The sequence below is a fragment of the Sorex araneus genome, chromosome X (assembly GCF_027595985.1).
Source record: "Sorex araneus isolate mSorAra2 chromosome X, mSorAra2.pri, whole genome shotgun sequence".
In the NCBI taxonomy this organism is placed as follows: domain Eukaryota; kingdom Metazoa; phylum Chordata; class Mammalia; order Eulipotyphla; family Soricidae; genus Sorex; species Sorex araneus.
This window is the reverse complement of record NC_073313.1, coordinates 286179467-286195273: the sequence shown is the minus strand read 5'-3', so window position 1 is coordinate 286195273 and position 15807 is coordinate 286179467. Positions and strand designations below refer to the sequence as shown.

Sequence of the window (15807 nt, the reverse complement as noted above, 5' to 3'; positions counted from 1 at the left end):
CCTTCCTGACTTTCCACGTCCCTCCATCCCCACTCAGCTTATACATGTTTGCTAGGCAGTTATCAGAATACAAGCATGAGCACCCACTTGTACCCAGAGAGGGTTTCAGATCCACCACATTATCTCAAGTCAGCGGCTAGTCCAGTGTGTGTTAGTATTGATGAATGAAGCTATTCAAGTATTTGGAATTGGCTGAGTGATTTGTTGATTTCATTCAGCTACTAATAAAACTCTTTTTATTGGGAAAGTCTATTCCTTTTTTTTTTTTCTTTTTGGGTAATACCCGGCTATGCTCAGGGGCTACTCCTGGGTCTGCACTGCACGGGGAATTACTCCTGACAATGCTCAGGGGACCATATGGGATTCTGGGAATCGAACCCGGGTCAACCGAGTACAAGGCAAACGCCCTACCTGCTGTGCTATCACTCCAACCCCTGGGAAAATCTATTCTTTAAACTTGCCATCACTGGTGGCTGTCTAGTGAGAATTTTCTCTAATATACTGATATGACATAACTGCTACAATTTTACTTCTACTAAGCAATTTCTTTAATTAATATAAAACATTGCACTTAAAGTGATATAAAACTGTCATCATTTTTCCCATTATATACATTATTATGTAAGCTCTTTTTTTGCTATGGAATATACTACCCGATATATTCTAAACTTAATATGTATTTTAAACTTAATATTTCAAGTTTGAAAATTTCCTGTAACTATTCTGAGTACATAATACACAGTTACTATGAGGTCTAATGTAATTTTTCAGTCAGTTTGTTTAGAAAGCCTAATCTGAGGCAGGCCATTGTGAATCTTTTGTAAAGCTTAGTCTGATCCTTTCTTTTTCCCCTGAATTTCCAGCTATTTATTCCATAGTGGCAACCAAGAACATCCAAGAGATATTCTGCTAAATACAACTGTGGAAGTTCTGCCTCTAAAGGTATGCCTGTCTTCCTCCCTTGGTTTCTCTTAAGCATGAATCCCAGTAGACTGCATTTAAGGCTACTCTTATTTATAAGGCAAAGGAATTTCTCTGATTGTAACAGAACCTCAGTGGTAAGTAATTACTATATATATTTTTTTGAAATGTGGTACACCTAGTATATTGGTCCATTTGCTTGATTCACAACCTTCATATTTCTTGTTGGAAAAGGACTTAGAAATTTGTACTAGGAAAATTAATGAGTCATTAATTTTCTTTGGTGTTTATCTTGTTTTATTTTAAATCCTCCCAAATCTCATGTGGTTAGAAGGCCTTTTGATTATTATGTGAAATTAATTGATCTCTAGGCACATGTTTAGATTTCCTTCAAGTAACACAGTTCTTTTCCTTTATGTCTTAAGTAGAAAATAATGTATCACCAAATGATTTAGGTGTAAGGCCAGTGGAATGGAATTAAAGAGAGGTAGTTCCAACCTCAACACTGGTGGCCCCCGAGCATCCTGGGTTCTGGCCCTGCTAGCCACAGCAGCACTAAGTTGCTGGACGACGCCCCCCCTTTGCCCCCCGCCCCATAGCCTGTCAGGAAGGGGTCCCCTGACTCTCAGGAGTGTCTGTTGGAAAACAAACCCTTCCCTGGCCACCGTGCTTCCTGGTATGCACTGATCAAGCGATCACCACAGCAGAGAACCCTCAGGTCAGGCTTCAGGATGGAGAGGACGTTTCTTATTTCATCTCTCTTAGTTATTCCACAATGCCAGTTTTATATTTATTCAGATGTATTTATAACTTAGCTTTTAACTAGAAGTTAAATTATTTAGAATGTTCAGTGTTTTTGTTCTGTTTTAGAGTGAAGGTCTGGAAGTACGCAAAGAAACCAAAGACCAGCGATTAGAAGATGGGTACTTCAGAATAGGTAATGCCCTGCAGGAAGATGCCCTTCACTTCACTTTCCTCTGCTTCTAAAGCGCTTGCAGCTTCTTTTCAGATGTGAGGCATTTCTTAGGGTTACACTTGGCTGTGTGCTCCCAGTTTCGTTTGTTCTTATTCTTTAGAGCTTTTTTACCTGAAGGAACACTGCACTGTAACATGAGTTGAGGGCTAGTACTTTTGTTATCCTGACCCAACTAGGATTTCAGAACAAAGATCCACTTACTGGGTTCCTCCTTCTCTCTCCAAGTGTCAGCACTTACCCGTCCGAAGCTGTATTCTTCAGTGTCTGTGGGTGGGGTGACCTCAGCCACCTTCCGGAGTCTGCTTCTGGCTCCATCTTCGCCCTGAGCGCCATCTCTCCCTGGGGTCCCATCTCTGAGCCTCTCTGAGCATCTGGAATGTGGACATGTCTTTGTCAGTTGAACAGTTTTGCCACCATTGTTCTTGGGGTTCCACGAGAGGCATCCAATCCTGTCCATGGCATACAGTATACCCGTTGCTTGCCCTCTGGCATACAGTATACCTGTCTGCTTGTCCTCTGCTCTGAGCCAGTGAATTATTACATGTTTATTTCACATCAAGCAAATTAATGCTTTTCTTAGCAATTGGCAAAGGGGGATATTAATACATCGATATTGGAGGTATAAAATATAGGTTCATGTACCTTTCGAGTGCAGTTCAGCACTGGCTGAATCTCATTCACTCATTGTTTGGGTGGACAGATGAATCAAGTTCTTTTCATATTTGGGGTATATCTGAGGTCACTCATAGAAATGTACATAGAATTAACTGAGTATATAAGACATCTCTAAACATTATGAGTGCAAATTATTCAATTGTGGATAATGCTGTGTATTAGATTGTGAGAATAGCCCAAGAAGTAGAAGCATCTGTGTCTCTTGGCAAGAACCAGTGCTTCCCAGAGGGTGACAGTGCCCGGACCTCAGGCCATAGCAAGCTTGTGGCCAGGGGTGCTTGGCTCCCCTCAAAGATTCCCAGGCAGGGTGCTGGGTAATGTTTTTTTATGAAAAGGGTCAGTGGCCAAATAAGTTTGGAAACTCTGGTTTAAAACATAAACTCTTATGGATATGGGGTGTCCTGGGGCCCTCAGCAGCTCCCAGGGGTGTCCTGGGCCCCGCAGTTCCCAGGAGCATGCTGCCTGGTTTTGTGTGCGGTTCCGTCTCTTTCATGCTGCCGCCACCATGTGACTCATGAGTGTGGATGGCTCATTTTCATTGATGTGTAGGTTTGCATGGATGAGTTGACAGGCTGCTCCTGTTCCTGTTCTGTCATTGCTCGTCCCATCTTCCTGCTTCCACAAACAGTGCTGATCCAGATAATTATGTACGTGGGCAAGAGTACCTCTGGGTATTTAGAAATGGAAGTAAATCTTCGACTGATACCCTTTAACTTTGTAGTCATTATTTTTGGAGGAGTTTGGTGGTCCACATCTAGCAGCACTCAGGGGTTACTCTTGGATCTACACTCAGGAATCTGAGTGTAGATCGAAGTGCTTGGAGGGCTGTGGGGTGTCAGGGATAAAATTGAGGTAAACTGCATGCAAGGCCTGTGGTGGATATTGATAAGAAATACTAGCTTTGAATCTCACTTTATTGCAATATTATTCCTCAAAAAAGTAATAATGTTCTCTTTAGTGCGCCTGTATATGTGTTAGAATACACTCATGAGAATTTGAGGTGGTGCCTGGAAGGGGCGTGGCCTGCTCTGGTGGGCACTTCTGCTGGGTCAGCCCTCTCCCCAGTTATTGGGTTGGTTTTTTTGTTTGTTTGTTTGTTTTTGCTTTTTGGGTCACACCCAGTGATGCTCAGAGGTTACCCCTGGCCCTGAGCTCAGGAATTATTCCTGTTGGTGCTTGGGGATGCCAGGGAACAAACCCAGGTTGGCAGTGTGCAACATAAAGCCTACTTGCTGTACTATCACTCCAGATCCTCCCCAGTTTTTTCACAGGAATTTTTTTTTCTATTTCTTAGTCCATAAAGCCCAAAATACTATCTGCTTTTCTTTAAAAAAAAAGGTTTTCCAACCTCAGACAGAAAATTGTGGCTCAGAACAAGCCATTCATGGGTTTTGTTGTTGTTGTTGTTGTTGTTGTTGTTTATTAGTAGGAGCAAATCTTTTTTCGCAGCAGGGAAACTCGAGTAGAGAGTACATTGCCGTTTATAGAAATTCTTGGTCCTTATTCTTTTTTTGTGGGGAGCAGAGGGTATAGCGCCACAGCCCATGGTCTCAGGGGGTATTCCCCAATCCTGCATCTTGGGTATAGAGAGGGGTGCCCCCCCAGTGCTCAAGGGTTCACCCAAAGGCCCCAGCAGCTCAAGACTTTGAGCTCTCTGGCCAGTGGCCCTTACTCTGCTTTCCTTGTCATTTATTTGGGACTGTCCTGAGAGGAATGTCTCTTGATTATTTATAGATGTGACCTGACAAAGGACACACGTAGACCAGCCTTTCTCATGGCAGTCGTGTGTTTATCTGAGTCCAATACAAACTGGTTCTGTTGGCTAACTTTACCCGAAGGCTGACCATTTGTTAGAATATATTTGTCAAGACTTTGCTAAGTCACATTTTGCTAAAAACCTGTGGATTACAATATTGTTGATGGCAAATTTGTTTTTCAGTGTTATAAGAAAAGTATAGTTCTGCCTATTGAAATGGATCTCTTCTGATGCTTCTTGGTTTTTACTGCTTCATGAAAAAATTAGATGTTAAAGTAGAAAAGGGGGGGAAATTATCTGTGCCCTGCTAAAAATACCCAAAGAAACACTTGGATGTCTCTCTCTCCTGCTCTACCAAGAAATGCTGATGTTTTTCTGTTTAGGAAAATTTGAGAATGGCGTTGCAGAAGGAATGGTGGACCCCAGCCTGAACCCCATCTCTGCCTTCCGGCTTTCCATTATTCATAATTCTGCTGTCTGGGCCATTCTCAATGAGGTAAATACAGAATCAGTAGGAAGGATGACCGCATTTCCATAACTCATTGATTTCTTATTTAAGGCTTTTTGGAATTGAGATTGTCTTATGTTACTTCTCACTCTTTTGTATTTCAGATTCATATTAAAAAAGTCGCCAACTGATCATGTCCTACAGAACCAACGCATTTTCTTTCTGTGAATCTGTTAAAGATAGCTTCAGCATGTACCTTTTAAAGAAACTTGAACACTACCTCTGGGAAATCTACTGTAGATGATTGTCATTTCCACTCGGAAAGAGAATCGCCCGTGATAATTGTATTCATTTGGATTTAAGCTGTCCTTCAATTTTAACTTGACACAAACATTTTACAGTTACGACAGCCTGTTGATATGACTTGTACTATTTTGGTATTATACTAATACCTAAGAGTTGTACATATTTTACATTCCTTAAATTTGAGAATAATTAATGTTAAATACATTTTATGAAGGGGGTACTTTTGAAGTTCATTTATTTTACTATTATAGACCCTCTTTTATAGATTATCAGGGATTATATATATATAAATATACATTTAAATGTTGTGGAGTTAATTTATTAGAAACTTAAGAAGTACATATTTTTGTGCAGTAAATTTTTCAATTGAGACTTTTTTTGAAAACCAATTACCTTGCTTTTTAAGTTCTTTCTATATTTTTCTTTGGAATTGCAATCATAACAAATTAATGCCATTTTTTTCAAGTGCACTGCCATTTAAGAATGATTCTAGATTGATTTCCTAACTAAAGTACTTTTATATTAACATTGATTCTAAACAAACTATTTTCAGATGCATTTGTCATTCCTTAAAGTCAAGATTTTAAAGACCAATGTCCTACTCAAGGGTTAGTTTACTATACTGTTCACCACATAGTCACAAAAAAAGTCATTCTGATAAATCCTAAGTGTAGCGTGATACATTCAGCTCAAGTTATGATAGACTCATTACTTTCCCTCTTCCGTGAAAGATGGCAACCCCTTCTTTCCTTTATTTTGTTCATTATCCTTTTATATCTACACTCATTTTATAAGTTCTGATGAAATGTTTTCTAGATTTTATCGTATGACTGTGATTGTTTCAATATAAAAGAAAAAATACTGTTGTTTTTTTTTTATGGAAATGTTATAGTTGAAGTAAAGGAAAGGAAGGCCAGATAATCTAGTTACTTTTGTCATTTTAAATCACACCAAGAAAGTGTCCAGTCCACAGAGGTGATGGGTAGCTGGGTGGGACAGTCAGGTGCTGGGGGCCAGTCAGAGACACCCCAGTATGGATGGTGCTTGCCCTACCTGAGGTTCACTCAGGTTCAGCCTAGCCCCACCACCCCCCAGCCCTGCCAGGAGTGATCAATGAGCACAGGAACCAGAGGACGCCCTGAACACCTCCAACTTTGGCCCAAAAACACTAAAGGAAGAACTTGTCTGGGCAGCTCCATCACATACCCACACTCGCACTGGGCAACTGGCAGGTTCCAACCCACATGCATGTGACCTCCATCAGAGAGTGAGGAAGAGCCAAAGGGACAGGGAGCCTCTGGCCTGCGGCCCAGCAGGGGGACACCAGTGACAGGGTCCACACAGGAGCACGGACACTGGACAGAGAACAGTGTAGGGACTGGACAAGGGCATTGTATGCTGCAGGCAGACAGATGGTGCAGGGACAGGGCCAGACACCGGAATCTGGACTGAGCGCCAGGGACCAGGACAGCGATAACATTCGTTGGTAAACAGAAGGGCCCAGACATGGAGCGGGGACCTGGAACCCCCTGGGTAGCTGTCCAGCCACTCCATAAGCAGCTGGAGTCTGGAGTTTTGTATGCAGATCTGTCATACAACACTCAAGAACCCATGAGCTCAGGAATAAATCCACTTTTGCAGAAAAGGGATTGTCACAGTTTCATTCTGTTGCATTGTGAGTTTATAAGCAAATTCATAGTCTAAAAGAGTATTCATTACTCTCAAGCATGCAATTTCAAATGATACTACAACTGTAAGCAGAATATCAGCCGTGGCAATCAGTGACTTCTATAACATATTTTACTTATAGCTTTATGAATCATCCACATGAGTTTCTAGCTAATCAGTGTGATGGTTTAAGAGCTTTCAGTGGGATGCACATAGGAGGTTCCAGACCTTGAAGTGTTTCAGCTAGTTACCTAGTGTGCTGGTAGCAAACAGCTTCCAAATTGTTTTACAGGCAGAATTATGAAGTGAAAAAGGTAAAGGTTTAGGAAAATTGAGCGCATAGCTGTTTCTGTTTTCCCATAATCACTTTTGGTGAATTTTCTTAATCAAAAAATGATCTGTGTTGATTTTCTGTCATGCACCGTGAAACATGTTGTAATGCAATGTTAAATTAATTAAAAATTTTAAATGTTTCCAGTAATAACTTTTATGTCTTAAGTCCAGTTAAAAATTTTTATTGGGGTTTTGGAATTAAAGAAATATTTTCTTTAATTTACTTTTTGTTTTGTTTTTTTGGTTTTTGGTTTTGATTGGGGTTACATCTGGCGGTGTCAGTAACCTCTTCCCAGTTGGGCTGGGGGATCCCTCCGGGGTGGTCTTGGGTAGAGCCCGGGTCCTGCCCTCTGAGCTCTCCTCTTCCTCTCCTCTTTACTTTTTATTTTCTTGTTAGTCTTGCCTGGCTTGGTACCTAGCAGCAGGTTCCACTCCTCAAGACCTGTCTTTATAAAACTGAGCTTGCTAAGTATCAGCTGAGAATAAGTCCTGGGGGAGACTGGGAGTGGCACAGACACCCTCGTCTCCTGCTTCCTGCCAAGCTGAGCGAAGGGAGAAAGCCCTTCACGGGAGGGATAATCGGGCTCTTCTCGCTCTCCCTGCCACTCCTGAGAGGGCATGGTGCTGACTTGCAGCTCACAAGACCTCGTCCCCTCCTGTTCCCACTGGCCTAGACTTCTGCCCCTCCTCCCGTGATTTGTGCCAGTACCTTACAGTGCCTGGCAGGTACCCAGGAAATAGCTGGGGGGGGCGGAGGGCAGGGGAACCAGCTTACACAGCTTTTGGTTTGTTGTTTTGGGGGCCACACCCATCAGTGCTCAGGAGCTTCTCCTGCATCCTTGCATGGGGGTTGCTCCTCAGGGTGTTCAGGGAACCAGAGGTACCCAAGATTGAACACATCTTCATCTTCATTCCCTCTCTTTTTGGCGACTCCCTTTACCTACCCTCCTTGACCTTGCCGCCCCCCACCCCTGCCACACACGGGCACATGTGCACACGCATACACACATGCACACGCACACACACACACACTCAACAAACTCTAGTTTTTGATTGTTGGGTCTATGAGTTGAAACAAATGAGGTCTCTCGACCACACTTCAAGTATCTGAGGGTGAGTGTGTAGCTCAGACTTCTGGTCTCCCCCATCTCAGCAGGTGCTCAGGTCATGTCACTATTAGCTAGTCCCGCTGGCCCCACGTTTGTAGACAGTCATCGGGAGTCATCTTCTCTCAAGCAAGAAATTCGAATCGCAGTAAGGAATCGAGTAATACAACAGTGATTAGAGGAGGTGAAGATCCTCCAGCATGGAGAGAGAGTGATCATTTGACCTGGAGAAGGCCCTGAAGTCCTGTTGGACACTTCAATATGATATGAAGCTTTTAGAGACCAGAATGGTGAATTCTGAGTGTGACATAAAGGCAGGCACGGATTCTGTGTCAAAATAAATGGCAGTATTGGGGACAATCGGTTAAGATCCCATTTCTAGGATCTTAAGTTCTATGTTCTAAGTTTCTTCTTTACAGTATGTACTGTACCACTTATGTAGTCAAAACAACAGTGCAAGATGATGTTATTGGAAAACTGAAAGTGAATGAATACAAGTGTATGTGTATTATTGGCAAATATGCAAAATAATTCAACTGTCACAGATGTCTTTGAATGAAGAATAGTTTTTCAAGTCAGTGGTTGCACCAGTGAACAATTTTGTGTTATCCTAAATCCTTTGACCTTTCTGGAAGCTTCTTAAGTCACTGTAATAAATAAGTCTCAGCAGTTCTACCTTCCGAGTTCGGGTGTATTAAGAGCAGAGTGTTCGGAGGAATTGCCAGCAGCAGTGTCTTGGAAGTAGCTGAGACTTCAAGGGTGACCCCTCGGTGACCTTGTGTCTCACAGTCCCCTGTCTGTGTGTGCAGAACCTGGGAACTGGATCCCTAATGCTGATGTGTTGTACAACCAGAGACTGGTCATGAGAGTCACCAATCTTTTAAGCACTTTAAAAGTGGAGCATTTTCTTAGGCTCAGGGTCGATGTCAGGGACTCCAAATAAGACTCAGGCACAATTACTGACTTCCAGGGGAAGAGTCACATGAAAAGCCCTGCAGACGGTCTTATACAGATGGATGGGGCCTCCCTGCCGCTGCAGACATGGAGATGCAGCCTTGGGAACTGCATCCAGCCAGCACCTGGTGAGTGTGCATGGAGCTCTCACCTCCAGCGGGTGAGTGCTCCAGCTGCGCCAACTCCGGGTCCCTGCGTTGTGGACCCTAATCAGAACTAGATCGGGCCTGCGCAGACTTCTGACCTGCAGAGCCGGGAGGTAAAGAATGAGGTTGGTGTTAAGTAAGGGTTGGTGAGTAAAGACTCACACTAGCAAATAATATGCGGGTCTTCACCTGGCGTGTCTCTACTGGAGATCTCAGTCTTGGAAATTTACTGGCAAAACTTCAGAGCAGCTTGTTTCACAAAGGAGTTCCTAGTGTTGGACTAGAGGAGAACAAAGGTGAGGAAGTTTCTATCTAGATATTACTTGATGCTGGTTTAGTCTGCCCAAAGCCTGTTTTAAATAAATGAAAAGTAGAACTCTTGTCTTTATGTTAAGGTCAGGTCATCTACTCTGTTGGGCTTAACTTTTCTTTAAACCAGAACTTACCTACTTTATCAAATCCTGGCCAATTTTTGGTAGTTTATGTGAGAATTTGCCAAAATACTCTGTCATTCCAAACAATTGTGAATAAGAAAAGAAAAAGATTAAAGTCATCAAAAGGTGCAAAGTTTGAGTCATAATCATCTTGGTAGTCTCAGGCAGCATTCCTTAGCTGGAGCACCCCAGGATATTCCATGGGACTAGAAGTGAAGCTTAAAAAGAGGGTCACAGCATGACACAAGGGGTCCATTGGCAGCACAGGGTGCCACAGTCAGACACTGGTCTGAGGGAGCATGGACACCTAATTTCTGTTAAAGACAGAAGCTTTCCCAAGCTGTGTCTGTTTGTATGGTGTGAAAATTAATTTAGCTTTGCTAGTTGTGAGGTTTTAAATTATTTTAATATATTCCAAGATAACTAGGATTCTTACTGCTTTATTTCTTGAGTGCATGTGATCGCACAAGGTCGGAAAGACAACAGAGTAGTCTGGAGAAAAGCGATGGCTTCACTGTCGCTCCCTTCACATCTCTGTGTGAGACATAGCTCTTCTCTTGAGAGACACGCAGACTTTCGAGTGTGCTGGCTGGAGACTCAGAAAGTGCTCAAGAACATGAAATGACTGTTAAATGGGAAGCACTTGTGTCAGCCATCATTCCCACTGTGTCAGCATTTCAGTTAAAAAACGTAAATAATGCTGTAAATGTGTTCTAAAATAAGGATTGTTGTGAAGAGTGTTTTCATCTGCGTGGTCCTTAGGGAAGGCTGTTTTATATGCTTGTTTTGTGCTACTATTAATCCACAAATTTCCCTTGACTCAAAGGCCTGTTTTGGCACTTGCATTTGATTAGCATCCGTTACTTATTTGAAATGTCCACTGTTTTTCAAATTGAGTGAAAATTGGGGCTGGAGCGATAGCACAGTGGGTAGGGCGTTTGCCTTGCACTCGGCCGACCTGGGTTCGATTCCCAGCATCCCATATGGTCCCCTGAGCACCGCCAGGAGTAATTCCTGGGTGCAGAGCCAGGAGTAACCCCAGATGTGATCCAAAAAGCAAAACAAAACCAAAAAAAAATTGAGTGAAAATTTTTTTGCAGGCTGCACTATCGTTGTCAATGCCTGAGAGACATTGCCGAGATTTGCTGACCTTAGTCATTTTTTAAGACATGGAGAGTAGGTGACTAAGTGTATCAGTTTGTTTCATAGATGGAGTGAAACAAGATCTCTCTCTGAGAGCACTGTCCTGGGAAGACCGGGCTGTCTCTCCCTCTGAGACGCTTCTGAGAGACCCCAAGGAGAAGCCAATGGGGAGAATCCTTCTCCTGCTTGTGCCGGCTTTTTTCTTTCTTCTTATTTGTGTTTCCCTTCCCATGTCTTCACCAGTTCAGTAGTTGAAGTCTATAGTAATATTTTCAGTATGTGTTGGATTCTTTTTAAGGGAATGTTGCCTTTCAAATTCGCTGCTATCATTGAAAACCGAGTAATCAGTCCTGTTAACTGTGCCTTTCATCACTGTTTCTCTGTCCCACCGTTATATGTACTTGAAATAAAGAAATTTTAAAACACGCCCTATTTTTGTTCGTTTTCAGTTGGGTTGTTTTTCCTTAGGGTGTCAGGGATCCAACTCTGTGCTTCACACATGTGAGAACAGCTGAGCTGCACCCAAGGCCCCGAAAGACAATGCTGACAGCATTGAACACGCAGCCCCACCCTGACCTCTGCCTCCCCAAGAAGGAACTTCTGGAGAAGGGGATATGTGTGAAGTAAGTGGGTCATTAAGGAGGCAGAGGAAGCAGTATCCAACTGAGGTTGGGGTGAAGCCTTCTGCGCTGCTGGTGGGGTCACTGCCCACTCGATTTCCTACCTCAGGTTCTTGCCTGCCAGCAGTCAAGACTAGCAGAAAGGGCTAGAAATCAAATGGTGAAATTTAGAAAAGACTTTGGGGAAAGGGGAAGGAAGGCTGGGCAGCTCCAGCATGACAGGCAGACACACTCGCCCTTTTACAGCCTTTAAACAAAGGTGGCGGAGAGCTTCATTATGCTCCAGAAGAGGGGTACAGCAGGGGAGAGGTGCTGAGATGATTCTCTTCCCAGATGCCCCGGGCCAGTGCCTGCAGGTCATTTGGCAGTGCTGGGTCTCCCCTGTGACCTTCTGCACCAGGTGATTCTTCCAGATCTCGCCCTATCTGTTCTCTGTCATCATCACTCCTTCATTTCTGTTCCTGTCCCAGTCTCCCTGACGGCTGCAGGTTTTTGGCCTCTATGATTCTAACCATCATCTGCTGGGAAAACTGGATAGCTACCTGCAAAAAAATGAACTCTGACCTCTATCTAATGCCAGGCACAAAAGTCAGGTCAAAGTGAATTAAAGACCTCAATATCAGACATGAATCTATAAGGTTCATAGAAGAAAATGTAGGCAGAACTCTCCATGACGTTGAAGCTAAAAGCATCTTTACAATGGAATACTATGCAGCTGTTAGAAAAAAGGAGGTCAAGAATTTTGTAGTTAAGTGGATGGGCATGAAAAGTTTCATGCTGAGTGAAATGAGTCAGAAAGAGAGAGACAGACATAGAAAGATTGCACTCATCTATGGTATATAGAATAACAGAGTGGGAGACTAACACCCAAGAACTGTAGAAATAAGTACCAGGAGGTTGACTCCATGGCTTCGAGGCTGGCCTCACGTTCCGGGGAAAGGTCAACTCAGAGAAGCGATCACCAACTACATTGTAGTCGAAGGCCATGTGGGGGAAGGGAGTTGCGGGCTGAATGAGGGCTAGAGACTGAGCACAGCGGCCACTCAACACCTTTATTGCAAACCACAACAGCTAATTAGAGAGAGAAAACAGAAGGGAATGCCTTGCCACAGTGGCAGGGTGGGGTGGGGGGGAGATGGGATTGGGGAGGGTGGGAGGGACACTGGGTTTACTGGTGGTGGAGAATGGGCACTGGTGAAGGGATGGGTTCCCAAACTTTGTATGAGGGAAGTATAAGCACAAAAGTGTATAAATCTGTAACTGTACCCTCACGGTGATTCTCTAATTAAAAATAAATAAATTTAAAAAAAAAAGCATCTTTAAGGACAAAACAGCACTGACCGTGCAAGTGGAAGCAAACATAAACAAATGGGATTACATCAAACTAAGAAGCTTCTGCACTTCAAAAGAAACAGTGACCAAAATACAGAAAGAGCCCACAGAATGGGAAAGAATATTTACCCAATACCCATCTGATAAGGGATTAATATCCAGCATATACAAGATACTTGTAGAATTGTATAAGAAAAAACCTCCAACCCATCAAAAAATGGGGAGAAGAAATGAACAGACGTTTCCTCAAAAAAGAAATACAAATGGCCAAAAGGCACATGAAAAAATGCTCCACATCGCTAGTCATCAGAGAGATGCAAATCAAAACAACAATGAGATATCATCTCACACCACAGAGACTGGCGCACATTAAAAAGAACAAAAGCAGGAGCTGCTGAGCGGGAAGCGGATCCTCTGCGCCTAAAGACTTTGATTCCAGAGATCTAACACTTTCGGGCATCCAGCGCAGCTTCTAAGAACAATGCACTGGGACTGCGAACTGGGCTTCAACTCTGTGCTGCCCGGGGGTGGATTTTTTTTTTCCTCCCCACCCTGTCTTCCTGCATGGAAAACGGCGGCAAAACGGCGGCGGCGGCAGCAACCGCATGGCAGGCGCCATCTTAAGAATCCTAACCCAGAGGTACTCGATTTCTACACTTGGGGCTCTCAGGGACTCATGGGAAGGGGGTGTAACGAGCACGCCCTCGGCCCAGATAAATTCGGAGCTCCTGAGCTGGAAGCGGATCCTCTGCGCCTAAAGACTTTGATTCCAGAGACCTAACACTTTCGGGCATCCAGCGCAGCTTCTAATAACAATGCACTGGGACTGCAAACTGGTCTATGCAATTTCTGGTAGAATTTTCCCTGGATTTTATACAGATATCCAAAACCGCGCGGACGCTGCTGCGTCCACGCGACTTATCATCTATAATTTTCAGCTATGTGAAACGGTTCCTTTTGAACAGGTCTGACTTGGGGGGAACTCCAAATAATAACAGTAAGTTTTTGTTGAAAATATTGAAAGTTATTAATGTAGCAGCCACCTCTCTGGACTGTGAACTAAGCAAAAGCCCCACGCCGGCCATTGCGGCATGGCGTACACCGTACTATGAGGCGCGGGATGGGGGATGAGGGTGAAAAAAAAAGGGAAAAGGAAAAAGGAAAAAAAAAAAGAGAAGAGTTATGTACTTGTAGCAGTGGGGCTCCATATCTCTTCATTCCCAGCAATGGAAAACTAATTATCAAATGCTTTCTTGGTAGTAGGTCTGTCTCTCTTGGGTAGAAACTCCAACAACTATAGTGAGTTGTGTGTTGAAATATGGAATGTAATCAAGGTAAAGAGAAAATGAAGTGAAATTCATTAGTTATACTGTAGGGGGTAGGGGGTGGGGGCGGGGGGTATACTGGGGTTTTTGGTGGTGGACTATGGGCACTGGTGAAGGGATGGGTGTTTGAATATTGTATAACTGAGACATAAACCTGAGAACTTTGTAACTTTCCACATGGTGATTTAATAAAAAGTTTTAAAAAAATAAATAAAAATAAAAATAAAAAGAACAAAAGCAACCAGTGCTGGCATGGATGTGGGGGAAAAAGGGACACTCCTTCACTGTTGGTGGGAATGCCGACTGGTGCAGCCTTCCTGGAAAACAATATGGACAATCCTTCAAAAACTAGAAATTGAGCTTCCATATGACCCCGCAATACCACTTCTGGGAATATATCCCAAGGATGCAAAAGAGCACAGTAGAAATGACATCTGTACCTATATATTCATTGCAGCACTGTTCACAATAGCCAAAATATGGAAACAACCCGAGTGCCGTAAAACAGATGACTGGTTAAAGAAACTTTGGTACATAGTACAGTGGAATACTATGCAGCTGTTAGGAGAGATGAAGTCATGAAATTTGCTTATAAAATGGATAAGCATAGAAAGTATCATGCTAAGTGAAATGATTCAGAAAGAGAGGGACAGACATAGAGGGACTGCACTCATTTGTGGAACGTAGGGTAGAATCACATGAGGCTGACACCCACGGACAGTAGATACAAGAGCAAGGGGGATTGCCCCATAGCTGGAAGACTGCTTCATGAGCGGAGGGGAGAAGACAGATGGAATAGAGAAGGGATCACTAAGAAAATGATGGCTGGAGGAACCAGTTGGGATGGGAGATGCATCCCGAAAGTAGATAATGGACCAAACATGATGACCTCTTAGTGTCTGTGTTGCAAGCCATAATGCCCAAAAATAGAGAGAGTATGGGGAATATTGTCTGCCTTAGAGGCAGGGGGAGACTGGGAAAGGGGGGATATACCCGGGATATTGGTGGTGGGGAATGTGCACTGGTGAAGGGCTGATCATTGTTTGATCATTGTGAGATTGTAACCCAGACATGAAAGCTTGTAACTATCTCACAGTGATTCAATAAATTTTTTTTTAAAAAGATTCTAACCATAATCGATATTTCCAGGGGTGCATCAGCAAATGTATTTGGTTGTGAAAAACTGAGAATTTCTTGTTTGTGTTTGGACCACTTCCAACTGTGCTCAAGGATTGCTTCTGGCTCTATGCTCAGGGAACTATATGCAGGACCAGGACTGAACCGCAGTCAGCTGTGTGCAAGGCAAGTGCCCTGCCCACTATCACTCGACTTCCTCTAGATGACTCTTCTTCTGAGTCCTCTTTATAATCACTCCGTAGTTTTGTGGAGTTTATAGAATTAACTAGTAGGCCCTTGCTGGCATAAACTGAACCCCAAGTCCCCAGCCTGAAGGAATATTCAGGGAGCATAATTTGTGGATTTGCCCTTGGCATTGCTCTTCAAGTTTGTTTAAACATGGAGTAGGGGTGGTGGGTTGTTACATACTTCACTCCTCCCCATCTCTTCTCAGGGCCCGACTTTACCACACCCTTGGCTACATAACATCATGGTTCCTTCCACTGAAAATAGGATATAGCAAGATCTTTTATTCATTTCAACAGTTA

At 43.3% G+C, this 15807-nt stretch overlaps 1 protein-coding gene and 1 pseudogene across 1 annotated transcript in view; both read left to right on the top strand.

Annotated features, from left to right (window-relative positions):
* Positions 1-7302, top strand: part of MGAT4A (alpha-1,3-mannosyl-glycoprotein 4-beta-N-acetylglucosaminyltransferase A) — a 118861-nt gene extending 111559 nt beyond the window's left edge. The window contains exons 13-16 of the mRNA XM_055119712.1: positions 864-942; positions 1792-1858; positions 4712-4824; positions 4941-7302. Of these exons, the coding sequence (XP_054975687.1) occupies positions 864-942; positions 1792-1858; positions 4712-4824; positions 4941-4967 (286 nt within the window). The 3' untranslated portion in view covers positions 4968-7302. The remainder of the gene's footprint in view (positions 1-863; positions 943-1791; positions 1859-4711; positions 4825-4940) is intronic.
* LOC129399564 (uncharacterized) overlaps positions 1-15807 on the top strand; it is a 742397-nt pseudogene that overhangs the window by 130509 nt on the left and 596081 nt on the right.